The sequence below is a fragment of the Manis pentadactyla genome, chromosome 4, assembly GCF_030020395.1.
Source record: "Manis pentadactyla isolate mManPen7 chromosome 4, mManPen7.hap1, whole genome shotgun sequence".
Lineage (NCBI taxonomy): Eukaryota > Metazoa > Chordata > Mammalia > Pholidota > Manidae > Manis > Manis pentadactyla.
The window spans coordinates 174,979,551-175,005,575 of NC_080022.1; the positions used below are offsets into that span (position 1 = coordinate 174,979,551).

At 44.2% G+C, this 26,025-nt stretch overlaps 1 protein-coding gene across 1 annotated transcript in view; it reads right to left on the reverse strand.

Moving 5' to 3' along the window:
- Positions 1-26,025, reverse strand: part of MARCHF10 (membrane associated ring-CH-type finger 10) — a 74,353-nt gene that overhangs the window by 43,129 nt on the left and 5,199 nt on the right. The window contains exons 2-3 of the mRNA XM_057499534.1: positions 22,558-22,677; positions 4,349-4,520 (exon numbers count right to left, since the gene is read on the reverse strand). Of these exons, the coding sequence (XP_057355517.1) occupies positions 4,349-4,520; positions 22,558-22,677 (292 nt within the window). The remainder of the gene's footprint in view (positions 1-4,348; positions 4,521-22,557; positions 22,678-26,025) is intronic.

Here is a 26,025-nt window from a genome sequence, read left to right on the forward strand (position 1 = left end):
TTCTGCTGCTGTTTTGTTCCTTCAGTTTTTCTTTGTCCTTATACTCCACATATGAGTGAAATCATTTGGTACTTGTCTTTCTCTGCCTGGCTTATTTCAGTGAGCATAATACCCTCTAGCTCCATTAAAAGCAAGTTTATATAAAATTTTTGTAATCAAGTTGGAACCTCCCTTACATCTCAGACTAAAATACCTGATTGATCAGTTCTTGTCCATTTACAAAGATGCTAAGCCAGGAGCTGCAGGTGCTGTTGGGCTTCATAAACAGAGGGAGGGTTTGGGATTAACCTTTACCTGAGGCCTAGTCTATACCCAGGCTTTAATTCCCCTGTGTACCTGGTGAGGTAGATAATCACTTCATTTTACTAATGAGGAAACTGAGTTTGGAGAAATTGCCAGTTCACATTTGGGGCTATAGTGTGGTAGACCAGTATTCTGAGCCGGGACTTCAGATTCTGGGCTCTGTGACACCCCCAAGCTCCTCTGATGAGGAAGCATTCCCATAAATGGGCTGAGATTTATGATTCTCTGTATAAAATGGGAGCATTTGCTCATGTGGGTTGTTCTCTAACCTGGACAGATAGCTTGGAAAGTTCTTGGACACCAATGAACTGCCTGGAAACCCATTAATCTTGACTGTTCAGAGAAAATCTTCAACAGAACTTATTTGCAAGGTAAGTTACAAAGATTTGGAATTTGCCTCAAATTTCTCTTCAAGGTCGTTCTTCAAATAAATATTTCCCAATGCAAAGGAGACCACAGTTATTTTAGATGTTTATCCTTTGAAATCTGAATTCACTGCTTTTTCTTAGTTTTACAAGTACACACCTTCATGATAAGCCGCTATAAGGCCAGTAGGTTTTGCTTCTCCTACAAATCTGAATGTGGTAATGACTAACATTGAACTCAGTAATAAGTGAGGATAATTTCAGAACACTTGGCTTCATTTTAAAGGGCAAGATTTTGGAAGCAGGCTCACAGGACTCCATCCAGATCCGTTTTCCTGGCACATAGCTAGGGGACTGTGCCTGAGCTCTAGGTGAGAGGAGAGGGCAGCAGAGGCCACCTCACTCCCCGTGGACCTGGCACTGGGGTAGAGAGCACTACAGGACTCCAGGCGCCAGAACCCCATGGCACAATGGCCTTTGGATGCCTTTACGTGTCCTGGAAAGGAGAGGTGGCCCCTTTCCAACTCAGGCTAAGGCTGGGACAGGCCTTTGGAGCCAGCAGGAGTCCAGGATTTGGAGGCCACAGTAGCTCCCGGCACTTCTCTGTCCCCGTGTACTCGCCGGGCCTGCTGCCTGCTCCATTTCTCACTGATCCACACACAATTCTAAAATAAGAATATGTAACTCTGCTAGGCTTATTTCTCACCTTGCATCAGTATTCACCTTGATTATGAAATAGGGTTTCTGAATCAGTTGCACATCATGCCTAGCTGGGTCTTGACTCACTGCCTGAATTTTCCATGTCTTTTTGGAGATAAAGCAAAATCTCTGGCTTGGTGAATGCTTTCTTATTATTCATCTTTTTCCATTCAGTGTTTTGCTTTGGAAATTCAGCGTATATTAAAGTGTCTGTACCTGCATTTATGTTAGGATTTTTAAAAACACAACTCCAATTTTTGGTAAAGGAAGAAGAATATCGGGGGAGGAGGGATGACATTAGAACAAAGAAAACAAGGTTTTCTAGTTCATTCTCCCTACTAACTACAGCTCTCATGTGCTAGATATAATGCTACAATTTATTAAGTGCTTATGGTGTTAGGCACTGTTCTAATGACTGAGCATATATTTTATCACTGAATCTTCACAGCAATCCCAGCAGGTAGGATCTGTTCTGATCTGACCCCCCGTTTTACAGATGAGGAAACTGAGGCTCCGAGATGTTCCTTGCCAAAAGGTACCCAGAAAATAAGAAATGGGGCCTAAATGTTAATCCAAGCATTTTGACTTTAAAGCACTTGTCCAAAACTACACGGAGAGAGACGACAACGAGAATCACAAGTCAACTCATATGGAAACAGTTCCATGGAATTTATGAATGTAATTGAAAATGCATGAATACCTTCTAATAAGAGTGTGAAGAACAATGAAAATCTGACATCTTCTCAGTTATAAATCTATCTGTAGAGGGCTCTGATGGTTCCTATGTTGTAAATAGCCATTGTAGGGGTTCTAGATGGTAGTTTGCACGTAAGGCAATCTCTCCTATAGCATGGGTTGTCATTACATAGGTTTGCATGTAGGGCAAGCCACGTTCCCTCACTGTATTCTTTATTCAGGAGAGGTCCGGCATAACTTAGCATGGAAGTTCAGCCTATTAGGCAGATGTTGCAAAGGGCTTACACTGCATCTGATGCTTCAGTATTGCACAGAACCTCAGGTCTGATGTATGAAGAAGTTTTGGTGATGCTGCCAATTTAGGATTGACCCCAAAATGCTTTTGGAAAATATTTCCCTACAGAGGTGAAGAAAAAACAGGAGACTGTGAATTTAGTTGGTGCACTAGGTCAAGGTCTCCAGATAATTCAGGCCCCAAGTCCTCTTTTTCTATAGTAGCAGTGTATTTATGTAAATTCTTGGAGTTGTCTCTGTCGCCCAACTAGACTTTTCATGAAGAGACTCAGCTTAAATTCTCCCGCATCTCTGGGCGCTCATTTTGCTGTGCTAACTGAAGAATTCTGAGGGGGAGTTGACACACATAAAACAAATGGATCGTAACACACCAAGGCTTTGCTTTTAGCCAGCTTCACGGTCAACCCAGTTTGCTGCACAACTGACTTGGCTTCTGTAGCAATGGACATTAATCGCCAGGCCCGCTCCGTTCCTGGGACAGCAAGGCCATGGTCCAGCTTACGGCTGCGTGGACATAGTCTAGGACCACACATGATGGTAAAGGCTTTTACTATAAGTAACATCCTTCATTTGATGAAATAGATATCTTTCTGCCAACTTGGCTCTCTTGGTGTTTTCCAGTCTAGTAATTCGTCAAATTTGATGTTTTATAGAATATAAAGTGAATTCATTCTCCCTTTTTGTCAGTGTGGTAAGCTCCATATGGAGTTTGCTCAGTTGGAAAAACATCTGTATTAATCAGACAAACTAAAATCATTGAGTGGGCCTAAACTATTCATTTTAATGATTTTTCTCCACAGATGACAAAGCACACCATTAGAGAACAGCTACCCAGTTTTAGCAAGAAGGCTAAAAATTATATTGAGTAAATGGAGTTGCATTTATTTAAACTTAAATTCAATTTATTCTATTAAAAACATCCCCAATTCAGTGAGTTACAACATGTATTTTGAAATATTTGGGGAAGGATCTTATCTGTCCTATTTCATTCTTAAACAGCTGAATTAAAAACTTAATTCCTAACTAAGCATGTTCAAAATGAGAAATTGTTAACTATGATGATATTTTCCCCTGATTAAATAAGGAAAATGAGTTGGGGCTTTGCCTGGAAGGACATCGTTTTTTTTTACTTCATTAATGCAATAAAATGTGGGTGGTTAATCTGAGTGAGAGCTGCTGTTTTCTGAAAATGCTTTAAGATTTGTCTGGATGGGTGGATGCGTGACAGGCGCTATTTAGGATTAGAAAGTGGTTGTGATTTGGCTTCAAATGAACTGCACGCTATTTACGAATTCTTCAGCAGTTAATTTGGATCATTTCCATTCCCCAGCAAGCAGAAGGCAGACCTTTCTGCCTAGTTACCCCAATTTCAACGTGAGCTCCCGGAGGAGTCAAGTTTGTCCTCCAGATGTTGACTCTGATGGGATGAGCCTGGGGGACTCTAAACTTTCACTTGAATTTAATCCCCCTTTCTGGACACTATTAAATCACTCCTGCTTCAGGCAGTGCTCAAGCAGACGACCCGTCTTTGCTTCAAAGGCAACTAAAAAGTGAATTATTTACCAAATTGCACAAAAGAGAGGATTTATCAAGCCCCTTTTCTCTTAGAGGACAACCCCAGAAGTGGAGGACTTTATTACTCTCTTTCTTGACTATAAATTATTCCATTCAGATGCTTTTGAAAGCTTCCCTTCATGCTCTCACTTGAGTCATAAAACTTGATACCTGGGGCCAAATGCCTTTATCCCCCCTCCGAAGGATAAAGATGAACAGGCGGCAATTCTGGGCCCCCCGAAACCAATAACTGGGCAGAAAATGTGGGCAGCAGAGACTGTTACTCCACATAATTCAGGCCTCCTTGACTGGACAACTCCACTCTGACATACAGCCACTTGGAAAACACTAGGTGTAACCCATGCCACTGGTTTGTTGTCATTACCTTTACTCCTGGGATTTTAGCTTTGGTGACTATCAAGAAGCCAGCCACTCACCTGGAGAGGGGTTGCTGGGGCCTGCTTTCTCTGGTTTCTGTGGAGTTATGGTACTTTTATGTTTCTGCTTGACTGATGATTGGTCAATTGCTGGAAGTCTGGAATCACACTTAACTGCAGGATTCTCAGCAGATAATCTTGTTTTGGTTAGAGGATCCTCTTCACCAGAACTCTACCAAAAATGAAAGGTGTCTGAGTATCAGTGGCCAAATTGGTCACCTTTGTGGGGCAGAGGGAGAAGAGACGAATCAAGTGCAGCGAACCGCCGGCAGCAACCTGCAGCCTCCTGCTGTGCTCACCACACCCGTTGACCAGTGAGTTTTTGATAGACTGGGTGTGTTAACTTAGAAATAATAGCAAAGTTAATTACTGTTTTGCAGAAAATTTTGAGAATGCACTTCTTTGTGTCTCTCTTGTAGAACATCATAAAAAGAATGCATTTCCAACCCTGAAGTCATTTGATGGCTGAGAGACAGCTCATGATAAAAGCTGCATATGAAGGCAGGAGAAACAATCAGGGCTTTAAAACTTCCTGCTATTTGAACTACTTTGTGGATGGGCAAAGAAAAAAATGATCCTTATGCTAACCAGATACTTGATAATGGAAAGGAAATTTAGATAGAGTATTGAGACTGAATAAGACCTCAGTTTAATATTCCAAATTATTGGGTGTAACATAAGACAGACTCATCTTTTAAAAAGTCTTCTGAAAAGAAGTCAGTATAAATCTACTCATGGACAAATCGTAATTCCTGCAGTGTCAGAACATCTCGGCACAGCCTTGCAGACATGATGAAAATCATCCGGGCATTCAACTGTTTTATACTTTGCCGCACTTACCCCCACCCAAAGAAATGATGAAACAGTGTAAATGATGATGAGATATATCTGGTCTTAAAGGGTGATTTATGTCCTGCCTTATGATTTTAGGCCCTGGTGTTCATATGATTTTCTAGGTGATACGCTCTGCAACAAACAAAACTATGAGGTTCCCTCCCTTCTTTTCTGGGGGCAGGGTCACTAAATTCTACTTTGCACATTAATCTGGTGTTGGAAAATCCTCTGAAAATGCAGTCTTTTGTAGCAACAGAAGGCTAAATGAATGTTCCTCTCCACCTCCCCAACCTGTGGCAATTTGTATCGATCCTGGTCATCGTTCTCGCTGACAGTTGTGGCATTTTCACTTCAAGGCTCCTGACTCAGGAAAATACTCTGAGTGGCTTTGAGTTGTTGGGTACAGTGTAAGACAAACTAAACTCTAAAAAAGCCCCCTACTTTTCAGTCTACTGTGAGGAAATCTGTACAGATTTATAGGTGGACAGTTGATTATCCTCCAAGATTACAAATCATGTTTTGTAATTTAGAGTTGGGATACAGCCGTCAAACAAATAATCACTATTTCTCCCTACATGTTCAGAAAACAGACTGCCCTCAGCTAAAAGGACAGGAAGAGGAAAGGACACAATGGATTGGTTGTTCTCCCTTTTCCCTTTTGATTCTGAAATTTAATAGAAGTCCTTGAAAATTATTCTGAAATGTCAAAGATGAAACATTAGGTCATTTCTGAACATAAGGTGGGCTGTCTGTCCTCGGAGAAGGAAATGTGGGCAGATTTTAACTACAACACCTAAGGTTGTCACAGGCAAGAACATAAGTGAACATGTGGCAGAAATTCTGCCACAAACTGCCCAACACAAACCACACATATTAGTGGGCGAAGTCTGCTCACACGGTGATCTATTCTTCAGCCCTTTATTTCCAGCTAATGGGAAGGCAAGAGACATGCTCCGGGCTAAGGATCCCAATACCCATGATTAGAGCATCGGGCGCAGTGACAGTAATAATAGTAACCATCACTATTGCTGGTGGGTCTGTTCCCCGTTCCCCGTTCCCCGTTCCCCTCAGCGGGTGTGTGATTCTTTGCTTGCTCTGGGCAGTGGTGAATTGGGAGGAGTGAAGAGACTCTTTATTGGGTAGGGTGTCAAGCCACGTTTATCATTCCTTTATCCATTCATTATACCTCAAGCCATTAGGAGCACCGGAGGTGGGCGGCCCCGCCGCTGGGATAGCCTGCCTCCGTGTGCGGGACTGCGCGCCTGCGTTCTGAGCACATCCTTCTCTGCCTTCTGGTTCCTGGTTCCATCAGCCTTACTCCCGCAATCATTCTTAAAAGTGCAGAAATGGCAGCTAGAAGTGGGCGTTTTGTTAGCTGAAAACTAAAGTAAAGCCACCATAGCAAGAACTATAACACGAGTGAGCTTGCTTCACTGAGTAATTTTAAGCCGATCCTTCAGCCTTCTGTATCTTTGTGTCCTTTCATATACTCAGCTATTCTCATCTGTCCTGTCTTGTGAAAACCCACCATGTTATCTGGGGAGGATGATCCTTGGGTGGAAGATGTGTGGTAATTCATTCTGGCACTAAAGCACAGTATTTAAGACTCTGGATGGAGCCCAGCTTTCTGGGAGTGAATCCTGGCTCTCTCACGTGGTGGTTGTGTGACATAAGGTTAGTGTTAGTTACCCGTGAAGAACAGTGTCTATCTTTTGGTGGTTCTGTGAAGATTAAATGAGTTAAGGTATATGTATGGCACTTATAACAGTGCCAGGTACACGGTAAGTGCCATGTGTGTGCTGGCGTTTGCAATTAGCAATTAATTCATGTTCAGCCATTTAAAAAATTAACTAGCTAACTACTGAACATTAACTACCTACTGTCAAAACCAAAACCAAAGGCCCCTGTGAAAAATTCTCACCTATTCCAGATATGAATGAAAGGGTGGGTCATTCTGACAGCAGAATCTTGGTTAGGAATAGGTTATAAAATTTATGATAGTCTTACAAAAATGCAGTTGAAATTTATCTAGTATTAAGAAAATATGCTCAACTTTCTTTTTCAGATAGTAAAGCTCTAATGGAGAATACTTAACACATAGAGATTATCGAACAATAATGAATTATTCTGATTTACAGTTCATTTTAGAACTATGTCTTTTCCACTTGTAATTTTGAACAGTAATTACAATTTTCATTGCTTCCCCCACATGTTCCTAAGTTGAAATGTCACGTGGAGGTGGAAGCAATAGCACATTGCTATTTCTTTGAGGGAAGAAAACCAGCTTTGGCTTTCAAAATCAAAGTCTAAAAGGTTAAGAAAAAACAAACAACAACAAGGAAATAAACCAAACTGTGTGTGTGATACATGTGCAGACTTTAAGTTTCCTCAGGGATGTGAGAATAACTAGGTTTTCTAACTGGGACCTAATGGCAAGGAGACACTGAGCAGAGGTATCAGAAGATCCAGGAGACTAAAGGGACAGGGACCCAAGAGACAGCATTACGTCCGACTCTTGCCCGACGGTTCATTTCCAAGACCCAGGAAACTGGCTCTCAAATAGTATGCTGCCTCCCTTCTGCCCTCCCTCCAGGCATGCGGCTGAATTCTGCTGGATGTGCACAGACCCTTCTGCGCTGTGTGTCACGTGGTGGGAGGCTGAGCTGAGTGGATCTTATGACGCTGTAGATCAGGATGTGACTTGCTGTGAATAAGGGGTTAGAGGCAGAGAGCGGTGTCAGGCTGGTGCCAGAGGAAGACTGGGTGTTTGTTACATTGGAAATGAAAGTATTCTCATGAGATTATGAGAGAGACTGATCGAGACAGTGAACCTCGGCACGCCAACAGTAATGACACGGGAAAGGTCACCGAGGGAGTCTGCTTCCAAAGCCCACATTCAAACTGGGCCTCAAACATGCAAACTGCCCAGAGGATGGGGGGCAGCTTGTATAGATAGCATTCTAGATAGGCTGGGTACCTTTATGCCTTCAAGAAATGTAAAGTTAGTGCGTTCTACACACAGTGCTGTTGAATCGCTAAGTACACTGAACTTTCTCTCATCTAGAAAAAACTCTGAGAGCTGCCAAATCCTTCAGATGTTCAGGACAGTTTTGAACTTACCAGGATTGTGAACTTGAACAATAGAGAACAGGGATCAGAAACCTTTTCCAGGCTTTTTTTGACTCAGGTCCCACCTACCCACCTGAATCAAACTGCTGCTTAACTCCTTTTGCCTCCCCCGCCTGGAGACCCAGCTGCCAGGTGGGGCTGGGCAAGACCAGGGTCGGCAGTAGAGACCCTTCGTCTCCATTCTGCCCTGATATGCCCTCCGGAGTCAGCCAAGCCTCCTAGTGCCTCAGTACCACAGCCTGTCTCTACCATCACCCTCTGTAGGGAGCTCTCTCCCGCCTGCCACCTCCTCTGTGAGTCTCGTGCTAGCAGGTTGGAACCACCCAGCCTGCACCACTGGTTCGAGAGCAAAAGCAGCCTCAGTGATTAAGATCTTCATACCCTTTGGTGACCACTGGGTCTCCTCTCCAGAGGAGAGCCATGGGGGACTTTAGAAGTTGCTTCTTGATTACTACCCATCCCGCTATGGAATGGCCTCTGGGTGTAACTCAGCTCCAAGCCACTGTAATGGTGAACATGACATGTTTTCTGATACTTGCTGGGTATTTCTTATGATACAAATTAACCTCTTGTGTGCTGCACAGATCACGTTGATCTACTCGCATGGTACCATGCTCTTGGGGACCAGTGTTACAGTGTTCTCTGGGATGGAGTTCCATGTGGTGGACAGTGGGTAAGGGAGTGGTATGCAGCCAGAAAATTGTGAGACTTAAAAAATTTGAACACTCAAGTGTAGTGTTTAGTAGCACATGGAGACTGCCCTCAGCTGGGTATTTTCCAGGAATAGTTTTGCTGCAACGTATTTCTCCTTCATCCTTTATTTTAATTCATATTCTCCTTTTAGCTGAGAGGCAAGTCTGAGAAACGTGAAAGGCTTGGCCATCAAATGGAGATCATCTATGAAAATACTACCTGCACAGAATAACAGGTCATAGGACATGGAAATTAATTGAGAAATACCTTATGTACCTACCGTGTCTTCAACCCCTTGCCTAGGTACTATGAAGGAATATGAAAACAAGAAGTTTACAATGGGAGAGGCAAGATTTGTACCATACTAACAAAATGCAAGACAACATTCAATTAAGCAATAAATTGGTGACACCAATTCTAAGTTCCAAAGGAACTCAAGGAAAAGGTGAGAAGTCCAGGGGGGACTTCATGAAGGTGGTGGGGTTTTCTGGGACCTGGAAGATGAGTGGGAACTGGCTTAGGCTGAGACAGCACACAAGCCAAGGTATGGATGGAGTAGCAAGCCTGGCATGAGTCTCATGTGGTGAGGCAAGTGGCCAGAGCAGAGAGTATGGAGAGGTGGGATGAGAAATAAGCTGGATGGCAGGGGGATCTGAGATTCAGGCGAAGGACTGAGAGTCAGTTTCATAGAGAATGGGGTCCAGCTGAAGGTTTCTGAGTAGGAAAATGCTTAATTAGCATGGTACTTGAGATGAGCCTGACCATTTCTTTCAGGGGGAGAAAACAGCATATTGCAAGTCTGCCAGCAAAATCACCTTTTCACAGTTTCGATGGTTTATTTTTGTAAAGTGTAATTCTTTATTACAAAAGAAATGCATGTTCATAATGGAAAAATAGAGACAGACATACAGAAAGAAAACTTCAGACATAAAAAACCCATGAACCTTGAAATAAAGACTGCAAATAGCTTACTATATATTTTCTCAGACCCCTTTTTAATGACTGTGATGGAGAGTACTAGCTTTCCACCAAAATCCCTCTTCAGGTGATAGGGGTTGAAGCTGGGATGTGACCACCCACCCTGAACTGAATGTGTCAGCCTCTCCTGCAACGAGCTGTGGCCTCAGGAGGAGCATCTCACCAGTGGAGAAAGAGCACAGGTGTGATGTGTGCCGCCGGCTTCAGAGATCATCTCTAGCCCTGCGCCTCAGCTGGAGAGGCAGCAACTTTGAAAGTCATGTGTTCAAGACAATCCCTGAAAGTCCCAGTGGAGGAGAGCTGCCTGCCAACCTGGACTGGCACAGGCGCAAGAAATAAACTTCTATCTTGATTGAATCATCACAGTTCTTTTGGTCTCTTTGTTACAGTAGCTAACATTATCCTGGTGATGTTTATGCATATTGTAAATATTATTCACTTTTAAAAAAATAGAATCACACCATACATACTGTTCCATTCAACAATACATGGCATCAATAGACAGCTTTCTAAAATTTTTCAACTTTATTTTGAAAAATTTCAAATCTGCAGAGTTGCAAGAACAGTATAAATAACATCCATTACCCTTTACCTCGCCAATTTACGTTCTCTCTGTCTGTATATAATGTATATATGCTTTTTCTGAATAGTTTCAAAGTGATCAGGCTTCCTGATCCTTCACCCATAAATACTTGAACATGCATCTATCAAAACAGACATTCTCCTACAAAGTCACAATACCATTATCTTACCTAAGGAAATGTAGTAGTTCCCTAACATTATCTAATATGTAGCTACATATTTGAACCAAATTATCCCCAAAATATCTTTTGGCTGTTTTTTTGATACATGCATGCAGTTATTATGTCTCTTTAGTGTGTACTTTTCTGCCCTTTTTATGATTTTTGCTGTTTTAAAGGGTCCCAGCTTCATAGAAAGTTTTATGTTCTGAATTTGAATGTTTCCTCATAATAAAATTCAGGTTAATAATTTGGGCATGAGTATTCTAAAGGTGGTGTGGCGTCCGTCTTTATGCTCTCACACCGGCACCTCACAACGCTGCTTGGTCTCATAGGGTAAGGTGGTGACTGCACATTTCTCCGTGGTAAAGGTATATCCCATCTGCCTTTGTAATTAGTTGGTAATCTAGGGATGGTTCTTTGATCCTGAATAGCTCGCTTATTCATAAACAGCATTTTACCTAAGGATTTTAGCATCTTTTGATGTGCTTTGCCTGATTTGAGAATTACTCTGGGGTAGCAGAATGATGGTTTTTCCAATTCTGTCATTTCTTCAACAGTTATTAACTGGCATTCTTCTCTGAGGAGGAGCTTTCCTTTCCCTCCTTCTTTCTCCTTTATTTATTTATTTAACATACTTATGATCACTGTGATCTCGAGGATATCTTTTATTCAGTTACCTCATCACATTTTTTGATGCTCAGATTGTACCAAAAATGGTGAGAGGGAGTCCAGTCATGCTGACTCTGGACTTGAATCACTGAGAACTTCTTGGCTTTTTGGTACAATAAAATGTAGCCTCACTTTGTACTTTACCTGACTCAGACCAGGAATTAGCTACTTCTCCAAGAAGCTCTGGTTTCTTTTAGTTGAAAGACATACTTAGAAATCAAACCGCGCTTCGTAGGTGCGCTCACTGCTGCCAGAGTGAAATTGTTCCTAAATCCTTTCAATGGAATTAATTAGAAATATGTATTTAAAAAATCAGGAGTCCACAGCAGTATTTCTAATTAAAATCTAACGCTACATGGGGGTTTTCTTTATATGTGTATCTTTCTTCTATTTAAAATCTTTATTCCTTAATTATATTAGTATATTTACTCACATTTTGCTCTGCAATAAACATGGAATAATTTCAGAATTATAATACAAATATTACTCTAAGAATGAATCCACTAAGAAAAGCTTATTCTTTCTCAGCAGTTCTCTGCCTTTAGAATATATTCCTCATTGTATGGATCTGTCATAATTCCCTTTGTTGGTCATGTAGGTTGCTTCCAAACTTTTGCTATGATGAGTATTCTTGTGTATTTATACACATCTTTAATTAAGTTCCCCAAAGTGGAAATTATATTAGTAGATTAAAAACACCACAAAGATTTACAATTTTTGTTCCCAAATTGTCCTCCAGAAATAATGTACCAATGTACATTTCCAGATGTATGTGAGAATGCCATTTCTACATTTCTTTTCTGACTCTTTTATCTTTTCTAAAAAGTCTCTGTCATTTTTGGGAGAAGGTTATAATTTTAACTTGTAATTTGTGTGTACTTTTAACTATTCACTGGCTCATTTTTTATCTCATCTACTTAGAATGTATATTCCACTTATTTCTGAGGAGGATCTGAGATGACTTAAAAGTTGAACTCAAAACAGTTTAAAAAAATGGAACAAGAAAAGGCAAAACTGATTTACAGGAAATCGCTCAGAAAGTGGTCACCTCTGGGAGGAACAGGGGCAGGGATTGAGCAGGAAGGAGCATGAGGGAACTTCATGGGGAAGATGGAAACCCGATGGGGGTTTGGGTTATAGGGTTACATGCATTTGTCCAAACTCACAAAATACTACTCTTAAAGTCTGTACAACTCCTCTAGGTCATTTTTACCTCAAAAAGTGGAAGAAAAACATGAACAATCAAAACCACAAAACCCATAAATATTCAGCTCTAGTTAATGATGTGCATGCTGAAGTTTTCAGGGGCACAAAATATTGATAGCAGCAGCTTACTTTGAAATGCACTGGAAGATAAGAGGCATGAGTGGGTGGACAGACAGATTGTATGTGATAAAGCAAATATAGTAAAATTTCAGCAATGGTAGCACCTAGGTGGTAGGTATATATCCAGATATTTGCTGTACGATTCTCTTAACTTTTCTAGCTGTCAGAGTAAAATACTGGGAGGAAATGGAACAGAAATATAGATATAACTATATAGATGTCAGAGCTGCTGGGATAAACTGGGCACTTTGTGGGAACACTGCTAGTTTTCTTTTGCATGGTTCATAATAAACATGTATTTCATTAGATTAAAAAATTGTTCCCTGCATGATATCATCTGGTAACAGTGAAAGGTCGGTGATCAAATCTTGATGAGACAACCTGAGGAGAATTTACAGAGCAGGGCTTCTTGTGGGCAGGTCATGAACTTGGATGGGAATAAATTACATCTTGATTTCCGCTAATCTGTAACTGAAATCTAAGCATATTTATCATTCACGAATACAGGCAACAAACCACAGTAGTATTAGCAGTGCCTGAGATCTTTGTCGCCAATAGAAATCACAGGTATTTTCACATCTCATTAAATTTGTTGCAGATGTCTCAAAATACCCTTTACGCCCATCACTTGCTATTTAACGTGTTAATAAAGAAGCACATATATTACTGAATCACAGATTTCTAAAAATATTCTGATGACTGTTTCCATAAGAGTGGTTTCCTTTGAAATATAGATATGGCTGTGTATCCTCTTTTATGCTTTCGAAAATATTCTTCTGAGAAGAGGATCTAGTGCCCAAGAGGCCTGTGGTACAAAAACTGGACAAAACCCTCAGGGACGGAGAGAGCAGAGAACCAAGCCTTGAGGTGCTCCAGGACGCAGCCTGGAGAGAAGAGACGAGGAGGAGAAGCTGCCCTCAGAGACAGGGAGGAGCATGGGGCTTTGCAGAGCCCAGGGCCCCCGGGCTTTGAGGAGGAGTGAGTGGCCCAGGGAGTCAAAGGGGCCGAGGGGTGGAGCGCGGTGAGGGCTGAAGAGACTGCTGTGTCCAGGGGTGTGGAAGTCATGCAACAGAGAGCCATTGCCGTGGAGTGATGCGCGTGGAAGCCAGATTGGAGTGGGTCGAGGAGTGAGTAGGGGGTGGGGAAATGGAGTCAGGCAGTGTAAGTAATTCTCTTGGGAACTGTGGCCGTGAAGGAGAAGAAATAATTGGAGGGGATGTGGGATCAAGGAAGGGCTTGTCTGTTGCTTTTTTTTGGCCGGAGACCTTAGACTGTGATTAAATGCTGATGTGAAGGCAGCAGGCAGGGGAAGGGTGATGGATGGCGTGAGGGTCCTGAGGAGGGCAGGGAGGTGGAGGGGGGGGATGGGTGGGAGTGGGAGAGGGTGTTGCAGAAGGAAGGGGCAGGTGGGCTGGGCAGTGAGCTGAGGAAGCTTCCACGTGTGGCCGCCTGTGGCATGGGGTGGAGGCGGGGAGGCCGGGAAAGGGCAGAGGTCTGCAGTGGAAGAGCTGCCAGAGGAACTGGGCGGCCTTGAGGAGTTCCAGGAGGTTGGTGTCTGTGGCCTTCCACTCTCAAAGCTGGGTGATTTTTCCTCAGCAGTTGCCAGTGGCCCGGGGGCCATAGATGGGTGGGATTTCGCTAGAGAGGTGTGAGAAAGATACAAAGGGCAAGGGAATTATTAAGAGGATGGAGCACAGGATGTAGACTGCTTAGGAGGGGGAAATCAGTACAGAGCGGGCATGAGGGGCCCAGCGAGAGGGGCCGGCGCACCAGAGGTCCCCAGGGTGGAAGGGGCTGAGCAGGAGAGCTGGAAGGCTGGCGATGATGGGGGGCGGGGGGCACAGCAGAGTGGAGTGAAGGGAGCACTTAGATGCTGGGAACAGAGGGGTCAGGGGATGGCTGGAGTACCAGGTGGGCACTGGAGGCATCCTGGATTGTGGCAGAAGATCAGGGTGAACGGAGATGGAGCCCCTGCTCCCCTCACTGAAGAAGGGTGAGTGCTCAGGAGACAGGAGGGGTGACAGGAAGGGAGGGCGTGCCGGGACAAAGTGGTGCAAGCCTCAGCGAGCCAGTGTTTCCACCAAAGCCCGGGGAGTGGTGGTGTGGGGGCAGCACCCGAGAGCAGGAAGGGTGCCCTCCCACCTCCTGAGCCTGAGGCAGGTGTGCAGGAGGGGTACGAATGGCTCCCCCTCGACTCCAGGGAGGAGACCTCTTGAGAGAGGCTGACGCCCACTTGCTGTGTAGCAGGGAGAGGGATGGCTCAGCCTTTTCCAGATGTGCCCATCTCCTTGATTTCAGCGGTTCCTTCCACCTGAAATGTCCCTGAGCGCCCCCACCCCATTCCCATCTCTCTGAATCCTGCCCTGGCTGAAGTTTGAAATCAGCTGAAAATCTGTGTCCTCTGTGAAGCTTTCCCAGGCTTCCTCTTGCTTTCTTATCCCACTCCTCAGATACTGTCTTGAACAGCAGGCATTTGTGTCTTATTTCGCCAACACTGTGAACTATCCTGGGGTGCGCCCATGCTTTGTTCATGACCATATGCCCCTAGCGCCGAAAACAGGGTCTTAGACCTAAGTGGTTTATAATTCCTTAATGAATAAAATAATATAAAAACAAAAAAAGTTTTAGGATGAAATGCTCTATGTTGTAAATCATGTTTAATGAAGATATACACCTGGATAATGAGATCTTGCAATGGGAAAATTTTAAATTTTGATAACTGTATTTGAATTGACTTTTGACAATTTTTTTTTGGTTCTCAAATTTAATTGGAACCTTTATTTAAAAAGTAGGGAAAACTGATAAAATGTAATAAACTCATACATAGCACTACATAAACTGAGGAAAAAAAAGCCACTTTATTATAATCTCTCATGCAGTGTCTGAACCGCTGAGTCCAGTTAACACAAGGAACCCTTTGGGTCAGAGGCTACCAATTCTCGGCACCAACAATCTCACTGAGCTGGGATAACAGCTGGTTGGATCACTGCGCCACATGGCAGAGTCACCCAGTGGAAGGATTGACTCTAGGCCGTCTTGCTTATCTGTTGAAAAAGGCAGGACAACATTCTGGAAGTGGCTGCAATTTAAACCGACAGGCGCCCTGTTTTGCTGCCACGCCCTATTTTAAAATTACCTAGTGGAGCCGAGGCAAAGCACAGAAAAGGAGAAGAAATGAAGTACTGCTGGCTTTGCCCAAGATACGGTTATTATTTGTTTGCTCCGTTAATGCTGCTGAAGCCTTCCAGCACCCCGTGGGTTTGCCCACGGAGGGGCATGCCCACCAGGCATTCCAATTAGTCTATAATCTTATCAAAAAAGAAATAATCCAATTTAGTCTAGTGAGTTATCCAGTGGAATGTTTGATGGCAGCAAGACAACTTCTGTTATAAAGCACAAGTGAGTCCTGGGCTGTCCTGAGTTGGCTCTGTGCACGGAGAGCTGCAGTCCAGCCGCTCTTACGTCTTTGGGTTCCCGCCTACCTGTGACAAACGAAATTTACCTGGAGCTTTACAGAAGTCCCTCTGCAGAGTGGTAACCCAGGAAAAGACTGCTCTCTTTAGCCAGTTATGGCTGGTCACCACCAGTGTGGAGGTTTCCGAATGGTTGACTGTTATTGGCTCATCTTCAGTCCCAAACGGCTATGGCACACTGGCAACCTCATCGAGCAAACAGCTTGCCTCTCAATAATTTCAAGTTCCCTTTCTTCTCAGGTTCAGAGGGCGATGCCTATTTTGGCTGTTCCGATTACGTCGCTGTGACTTCAACATGTGCACGTTCCTAAAACATTCTTGCAACTGTCAGCCACCAATCATTCACTGAGCTCCTATTATGGGGTGGGCCTTGGAAAACTGACAATCAGCAGTGCCTGCTCCTGAGTAGCTCCCGGCCTAATGGACGAGGCAGACAGGAAGATGTACCCCAGGAGGACTTGGGCCCCGAGAGTGTTATGGGAAAACAGAAGAGGGAGAAGAGCAAAGTCACCCGACCCCCAGGAGAAGCTCTGGAAACTTCCCAAAGGAGGTGCCCTCAGACTTAAGGGTCAGGCCTGATACCAAGGGCCTTGAGTACCTTGCTAAGGTGTTTGAACTTGATCCCAAAGACAATGGAGAGTCACTAAGGAATTTTTAATAGAGTGACATGATCCAATTTGCTGCCAGAGGGATCAATCACTCTTACTGCTGCCTGGAAGACTAGCTGGGAAGGGTGAAGTGAAGGCAAAATGACCAGGGAAATGACTCCTCTGGGCAAAAAAAGCCAGGGCCTTGCCCGGGGAGATGCTGGAGGGCAGATTCAAGAGAGGCGATAAGACGGTCCTGCCTTAGTGTCTGGCTGCTGTGCAGCTGGAGCGGGAGCAGGAGGAGCCTGAGGAGGAGTCTGAGATAACTTCCACAATTTTGGCTTGGTCAGAAATAAAGTCAGGAAGAGGGACCAATCTGAGGGGCGGATGATGCATTCAGCGGCGGGAGTCTGAAGGGCTTGTGGGACATGCCCTGGTGAACAGGTTGATGGCTAAAAAGGAAAACTAACTGATGCAAATTCCCACGGATCTGCACTTGTCAAACCGTGGGCTGTACATTCCCTCCCCGTGACGTACGTTTGCAGCTGGAGATGTGCAGTGCAGGGCTGCGGTGTTACTCAGGTGCGCCTCGAGGGTGCAGAATCTGAGCTAGAGTCAAGAGGGCGGCTGTGACAAACTCCATGCCAGGTGTTAAAGATGACTCACAGCCTCCCAGGGTGGGGCCTTTTGGCAGTTAGAACCAGTGTGTGTGTGTGTGACCTGCCTGATTTGCACATGGGCCTGGAGCCAGAAAGGAGGGAGGCCTGACCCCCAAGGAATCTGACAATGGACAAGTAGAAGTTAAAGAAAATTAAAAGCGTGACTCACGGAACACTTATGCCATGCGCTAAGCCCTGGCTGCTTTCACCGCTAAGGGTGTTGGTAGGTTGACATTGACAGATTAATGGGAGAAGAACTCCCCAGGAGCCACTTGAAAGAGGAGGAGCTGAAGGTTTCACAAACAGGATAGGCTGAATAAATAGGTAGTGGATAAATAGGAGTCATGCAAATATACCCAGGTCGTGGAAAACAAAATGCAAATCAAGCCAGCCTTGGCAGACAGCTGAATCATCACTGAGAGCTAACATTTGCAAAGAGCTGCAGGGAGCAAAGTGCTGTGTTGCGGATTGTGCAGGGCTAGTTTCTGGGGGTGGAAAAAAACCTTCTTTGGCCCATGGGGCCTTCTCTTGTTTTGGTTTTTGAACTTGACCACAATCAAGGAAGATGCCACAGAACTTTTCTGCAATGTTGGAAATGTCCTATATCTGCATGGTCCAATATGGCAGCCACAGACCACCTGTGCTACTGTGCATGTGAAATGCAACTAATGAGACTAAGGAACCGAATTTTAAATTGTATTTTAGTTAATTTAAAGTTAAAGAGGCACCCATGGCTGGTGGCCACCTGATTGGACAGCACAGTTCTAGACTTTTGCTGCCCTTATGTGTGGATGGACAATCTGACTTTTTAAGCCACTACAGGTTACTTGAAGAGCCTTTATTTTTCATTTTAACTTCCAAAGCATCTGTGGATTATCACAGACAAAACAATTAAGATGTTTGTGTTGGGTAACTGCCCTCACACAAGTTTACCTTGCTTTCTGGGAGATTCAGGTGATCTCACTGCTGTAAACATCCCACTGGGCCAGGCCTGGGGCAGAGCCAGCTGCTGGCTGGTGTCAGGTTAACTGCCTCTTTCCAATGTAACATTGGGTCCTTGTGACCTGGAATCTAAATATTTAGTTGCCCTGTTGCTGGTGGTGAGGCGGACAATGATTCTATTCTTATTATCAGAGCAAATGGTGCTCTCAAAAAACTAGACCTGATCTCCACCTTTTTTGTCAACAGAGTAAATGCAGTGACAACATGTTCAGTCCTTGAGGTTTGTGCATTTCAAACTGTCCCTTCCAGCAAGGATGCAGGATCTTGCAAGACAAGACAGGCCCATGATGTCTCTCTTTGTGGAAGGCTGCTGGCCCCCATGTCCTGGGATAGTCATTTTCACCATTTTCTAGGTGGAAATCCTGTCCCTTTTCTGTGAAGGTTTGATAGGGTGAAGTATCCTGGTGCCCCGTCAATCATGGCAGGCTCCTCCAGGCCAGCAGCTGTGTCCTGCTCACATTGAGAGACTGCTTTGCTTTTTATTCTACTAAACCATCCAACTTCTACTTGGTTATGTGGAGCTGCTGTTTATTTCTCTATTAAATTCTAACCTGATTAAACAGTGCACAAGGTTGTATGTAACTTTGAAAAGGGTCTAAAATTAAGGCTACTTTAGGTTGGCTTCTTGAAATGTGGTCTGGGCTGAGACAAAAGAAGGTATTCTAGAAGCTTCAGAACCTGCTCCTCCACTGATACCTGCTGGAGCATCATTTGCTAGAATAGTCGGACACCAAGGCAATTTATAATGTAGTCTAATGTTAGCGTGACAGGAGTCTCACTTGCTCTCACAGTGATCCCATGAGATAAGCATTAGCGATAAGTATCTCCTTGATGGGAAACTGAAGTGCTTAGAAGGAAAGTGGTTTGCCTGCGTACACACTCTAATGGGGACAGAGCTGGTCCTCAATGATAGTTCTTTCTACTATACCACATCACTAACTGAATGTATTCAGAAGGTACCACTTTAAAGAACATCTGGTCCAGGCTCAGTAGTTACTACTTTATCCTGGATTTAGATTCAACACAACCTCTGCCTGAGGAGCAGTTAAAGCCACTGGTTGTAGTGAGGAGGTCATGCCATGTTAACTGTGCATTTGGTGACATGCCCACCTTTAGGCAGGTGTCTGGGAGTGACAGCCTGATACTGGATCTGCTACTTGGTGGTAACTGCCTTGCTTATTCTAGGCCCATCAGAATTGTGATCATGTGAGACTGGCCTAAGGGATGAACAGGTGATGGACATTGCAATACAGGTGTCGAAACTTGGTGGTGGTTCACTTCACATACAGACTGTACTGTGCATTTTCATGGGCAAAGCAATCCACTTTCCTACTCCCCACTCAATCAGAGAATGAACTTGCCTCCACAAATCGGAGGCAAAACACCCCAGAGGTTTCAGCCCCAGGAATCTCTAGAAGGAATTGGGTTAGCTTTGCTCTGTTGCATTGAGCTTTGTCTTCCTCCTGCCTTTTTCTGATTGGTCAGGTGACCAGGCACCTTTTGCAACTCTAGTGCCTGAAGTGACAGCCGATGTACTGAGCTCTGGAAGCTCCACCAGGCTGGCCTGGGATCTCCTTTGGGAGCTACCAGCTTTCTTATTCACAGCCTCCTCTGGCAGATGAGCTCCGGGAACTCCCTGGCCCTGAGGATCCTACCGGAGGAGGTTTGATAAGTTCTGCATTCCCTCAGGATTTGAGACAGAGCAGGGCAGGCCCAGACTGTGAAGGTTAAAGAACAACCAGATTTTCATAGGTATTTGGGCAGGGGTTCAAAGCCTGGGAGGGGCAAACTCCAAACCAACCCATGATCTCCAGGGCTGAAGATTTCACGTATGGGGTTTGAGCGTCACAAGGCATCTCTGGCTTCATTCGCACCAAGCAAAAGTCGAAGGCTTGAGCTGGGAGGGGTCAGCATAATGAGCACACAGGTCAAATAGCCCTTGGGAGTGGTACATTCAGTGACATTTTCTCACCCTGCCCTCCTGCACTTTTGTGTCCAGAGGCAAATCCTCCAGTATCCCCCAAAGAATATCTGTAATACGGAGAGCAAAGCAGGGGTGAATTTTACTATAGAAAATTCTGATTTTGTCACTCTTCTTAATAGAGAAGATGTGACTTTGAAGGCACTTGTACAAAGGCCCAAACCCTTGGGACATTATTATCTGGAAGAAATCAAGATGATGTAAGCAACATTGTTTTGAGTTCTCTGACATACTGGGTACAGTGACATAGTGCAGATGTGAAAAATCCTGTCCATGTTTACAAACTGCCAGATTTATGCATTTATTATATGTTTTTGTCCTTATTTCATAATCACTTTGATATGTACAACCATGTCTTTTGTTAGATGTGGTCTGAGTGTTTTGCAATGATGATTTAAAGAAAGAATAATTTTTATAGTGCAAAGAAGAAAACTATAGGAATCGGTCACCAGCTTGTCCCCCCGACAAAGTTTGAGGAGAGGAGCATGAAACTTTAAGACCTAGAATCTCCCAATTACATGACCATCACCAAGCAAAGTGACCATGGCCATGCAGGTGAGTCTTTGCATGACAATAGAGGAGCACAGCTGCCCATTTGTTTAGTAATCTCAACCTAAGAAGGTTACTATGTGCTACTGTTTGACTTAATTTTTTAATCTATCCTTGATTTTTGTTTCTAAGTGCAAAAATGTGAGAATTTATCTTAATGCTAGCAGTGTGTTGTTCTAGCCAAACTAGATTTAATTTTTGGATTAATTTCGCTCCCTAAGTTTAATCAGCAGCAGGCACTGTGTTTAGTCCTTTACTAACAGGAAAAGATTCAGGCAACAAGTTCTTGGTGCTGCCAGTATCGTAAGAGAGTCTCTTTCACCTTCAGACTTGAGGGGGAATATTTTATTGTGTGACTTTATGTTCCTTAATAGGGAGCACAGAACTCTCCTGGGGATATATCTATATCCATAAACATCTATCATTGATGTTTTAAAGGTGTCCTTTGAACATTAAATAACCGCAGTATGAACATCCTAGATTAAAGAAGAAATCCCAATGAGAACTTGATGGATATCAGGTATCCAGGATCTAGCTCAGGGATCCACGCCACTGATAGAAAAGAGAGAGTCTATTCTCTAGAGTATATTTTAGGCATAAAATATTAAATAAGAATTCATAAAAGGCATATTACTCATCTTAAATCAATTCTCCATGCTAACAACTGGCATTGAATGCAGCATGTGGTATTTAGAGCTTACATAGGATAAGTAAAATTCTTATACAGATAAGATCTTCAACATGAAATATGATCATATAGCTCTGTATTTCAGAGCACCCTCCCCGGGGTCAGACTGCTTGGATGGAAATCCTTACTCCACCACATACTGGCTGTGAAATTGTAGGTAAAGTTTCGTAACTTTTCTAAGGCTCAGTTTTCTTATCCGTGAAATGAGGCAATATACAGAGAATTATGAGAACGATATAAGCTAATGTGTATAAAGTGCTTAGCACAGTGCTGGAACATTGCAAGCACTCAAATAATGGTGACAACAGCCACTTTTACCATCATTATCATATTGCTATGAGGTGGTCTTATTATTTGTTATCATCCAGACAAACATGTTTGAATGATTTCTAGTTATTGCATGATGCATTTATGAGTGCATTTTACTCTATTTAAAATAAAAACTAGACTAAGCAATACAATGGGCTAGGCTCTAAGCCCACATGTAATGATACATCTATATACCTGTATCTATCTGCATCTGTATTTGTATAGACAGAGCAGACAGACAGAGCTATAGGTATATAGTAACAGGTATGCTTTAGAAGGCTCAGCGCCTTCAAGTCCAAAGAGCTGCAGCATTTCTGATTTGGATGTGCCTTGAGGACCATCTCCACCAGGGCCTTTATCTACAGGAGAGAAGAGTGAGACCCAACCAGGGTGAGGAGGGACACCACCCAGCGGAGGGGTTACGGGAGCGGTACCCAGAGTGGGCGGCTCCTGCCCCTGCTGCTCTCTGACCTTTAGGATTCTCCTCCATCCCTTTTTTAAGTCAGTTTTTTCCTAAGACAGACAGACAGACACACACACACACACACACACACAGAAGCAGGAGAATGCCTCCCAGAGTTCTAAGTACCTGTTTGAAAGAAGATCCGCTTGAAAATTGGGATCTCTCAAAATTTGTCTCTTGTCCCCCAAACTGATCACGTTTCTTCTCATTTGGGTCTCTTCTGTATTCCTGTTGCCTCAGACAAGCCTGGAGAACAAAGAATGTTTCTTTGGCTTAGGTCTATAACTAGCTTTGATAACTTTATGCTTAATTCCTATTGTGAGGAATGTGAAATACAAGATGTACGTCTCCCAGGTTCATCAACACCTTTACCAAGCGTGAGGGCACCCACCCAGGCATCAGTTCCTCCTCCCTTTGCCCAGAATGCCAGGCCAATATTATCAGTCACTGCTTTAGTAAATTCAAACAACACACACTAGGAGGCATTTTGACAAGTATTTATCCAGCAAATTGCCACCTCAAAGAAGGCAGTTCCCACTGCTCTGTATTAACTTCTCTCTCCTTTTTCATTCTCATCACAGCTCCCCCTCATACTACCTCCATCCTCCCTGTCCCCTGGGATCATGCCATAAAGGATTTTCATACACGAGAGCTTTAGCATATGCTGTTCCTTCCACTTGGTGTGCCTTTCACAAGATGTTGCTTGGCAAATCCTGCTGACCTACCAAGAACCAGCTCACTGGCCTCTCTCCTCTTTTCCCTGCCTTGTTACTCTCCCCCAGGCTGAATTAATTGCTTCTTTATACATACATAGCTTGAACTGTATGATTTTTTTGCTACTGTATTTCATTTTTTTTATTTTGGAGCCTGTTTCTCCTGCTGATCAGTGAGACCCCTGTGGGTAAGGACCACCTCTTATCTTTTGAATCCCCCAGCATCTAGCACTTAATGTTAGCTGAACTGCATTTTTGTTTTGGAGGGAAACATCCAATCCCAAATGCCAAATAATAAAAATAAAATAACCATCCAAAACAATGTTCCCTTTTTTTTTTAAACTGAAAATCTAATGCCAAAATTTTTATCCTCCAGTGTCAGGACTGAATCCAAAGGATATCATGTGCTTTTGGGGTTTCAACTGATATTTCAAATATTCCTAAATAATCAAACTTCTTGGAGCATTTCTATAGATCCAGTGACCGAATTCGCCTTTGGCCTGCCAGAGCCACATTAGCTGCTGTGATAGCAAAGAAATACAGTAGAAAGATCTACAATATTGTTCCTGAATGAGGTCTGGCATCTCCCTTTTCTTCGCTGGGTTGAGAAAGGAGAGCTTCCTCCTGCATCTTCCTCTTCCATTGGAAAATGCACCTCCTTCCTGATGTAGAAGGACTTGCCAGAATCTCATGGGGAAATGGGAATAGCTACGGGAAAAGCCTAATAACTACACGACAAGGTTAAGAATAGCAATGACCTGATACTAGCAAAGCATTTACCACTTGGAGCTGGGAACAGAGTCAGTTTTATACTGTGCTTTACAACTGAATTGCAGGTGAAGCTCTGGCCTCGTGGTACCTGCAGCAGATGGAATCCTGGATTCTCAGGAGAAAGGTGCAGTTTGCAGTCCCCCCCCCGCCGCCCGCCCTGCTTGGAAATGGAGAGCACTCCCAGATAGTCGAGGTTCTTTTTTTTCCTACAGCTAATCTTATTTCCAAAAACTATGCCCTATAGAGAGCAAGTCATTTAAATAAATCCTGGGCAGTGTTTAAAAAAAATAAACAAGAACCCCTGCCCCCCACAAATACTGGACAGTAACAATAATAAGGTAAACAAACAAATACCGAATAATAAAAAAATAACAACGTAGACCTAGAGTAAGGGAGAGTCAGCTAGAGAGTTTAATGAAGCTCAGCTAAGGGCCGACCTCCTCTTCTCCATTCCTCTTCCAGTGACTGCAGATCGGAGCTCCTATCTGGGAGGAGCCCTGGAGGGCTGCTGTGCCCTGGGGCAGCAGATCTGTGTTTTCCCCTTGCCCACTGGTATTAAGGCTCAAGGGGAAAGTGCTGATGGGCTGAATGGGAAGGAGTCAGTGTTAGCAAATGCGCACAGGACCAAGGCAGATTTTGTGGGATGAACAGAATTCTTGTGGGCTGAGTGTTTTTTGAAAATTCTCTCCAAGAATGCATGCGACTTAAATATTTCTTTACCAAATGGCGGGGGGAGGATGAGAAAGGTTTGCAATGTTGAAAAAAGAATTCTGTTGTCTCTGGTTCCCTGTCTCTCCCCTCACAGGGGGGCAGGGCTACCCAGGGTCAAGGTAGGCACTTCCTAATTTTTATCTTGATACAGCCAAGCAATCTTTCCATGTAAAACAAACATGAGGGCTCTTGAAGTTCCAGCTTTGCTGAGGAGAAGGAAGGTGGGGACAGAGCCAAGCCCCAGCCTTCCAGTCCTAGAAACAGTGAGAATCCAGCCATACATCCCCCAGGCGGCTGGGTTTCTTGTTATCTGCAAATGTGAAGGCTTTTTTGTTGTTTTGGATGCTGTTTGTTTCTGCTTTGGGGGTCCTGAAGTGACAGGGACAGAGGAGTGGGAAATCCATAGGACACGGGGGAGGAATGGATTTGTAATTCATAGTCACCAGGGGCTCGTCTTACCCTGGAACTTTGAAAACATTCTCCTTTGAATTGCACGTGTCTGGAGCCCAATTGCTATAAATAAGTTTCTGTTCACGTGGCAGAACTGGCTGAGGGCAGCCGGAAAACTGAAGGCTTTCAGGTACTTTCTGCCTTCTTCCCTCCCGGGAGAATCTGGGCTTCCCCCTCTCTCCTCCCTGGTGTGGCGCCACCTGCCAGCCCATCCCTCTGACTGCAGCGCACACAGTCAGGCTGCCTTCTGGGCAGAAGCCACGCTGTGGGGGCAGAATACAGAACGTGCATATATGCCTGTGGGGGATGACGTGGGCTCTGTGACTCACTGTAACTCGATACTGGTAAACACCAGCAACCCCGGCTCTGCCACCCTCTAGCATCGTGACCTTGGGCAAGCTGACTAACTCCACGGATTCTTGCTTCTCTCATCTGTGAGATGTGTCCCTGTGCTGCAGGATGCTTGGGAGAGCAGGAGACACTGCTGGGAACACGCGGAGTTAAGCCACGGGCTCGGGACCAGTGTTCAGTAAAAGGCACTCACCGTGACCACCAGCCCCCCTATCGTTGCCATCGTTAGGCTTCATCATCGTTTCCAATCCCATTTCATGCTTGGCTTCTGCAGTCAGCCTTTGCCAAATAACGTGACTCTGTGATCTTGGGCTCTGGGGAAGAAAGAATCTTTCTTCTGCGGTGCATCCTTGTGTTTCTGCCCCGGATGAGGAGGCCTGTTCCCCCAGCCAACCCGTGGAGGTTACCCTGCTCGGGGTCACTCGGGGGCCTCTCTAACGGCCTCTTTCCAGCATTACAGCTTTCTGAATCCACAGAGACGCTCGGTTTCTTTGGTCTCCTTTATTATCAGTCCCTTCCTTCCAGTCCTGCAGGCTCCTGGTGCCTGAGACGTGGTGCACCGCAGGTCACTCCCTGGCCTCGCAGTTCTGGGACAGAA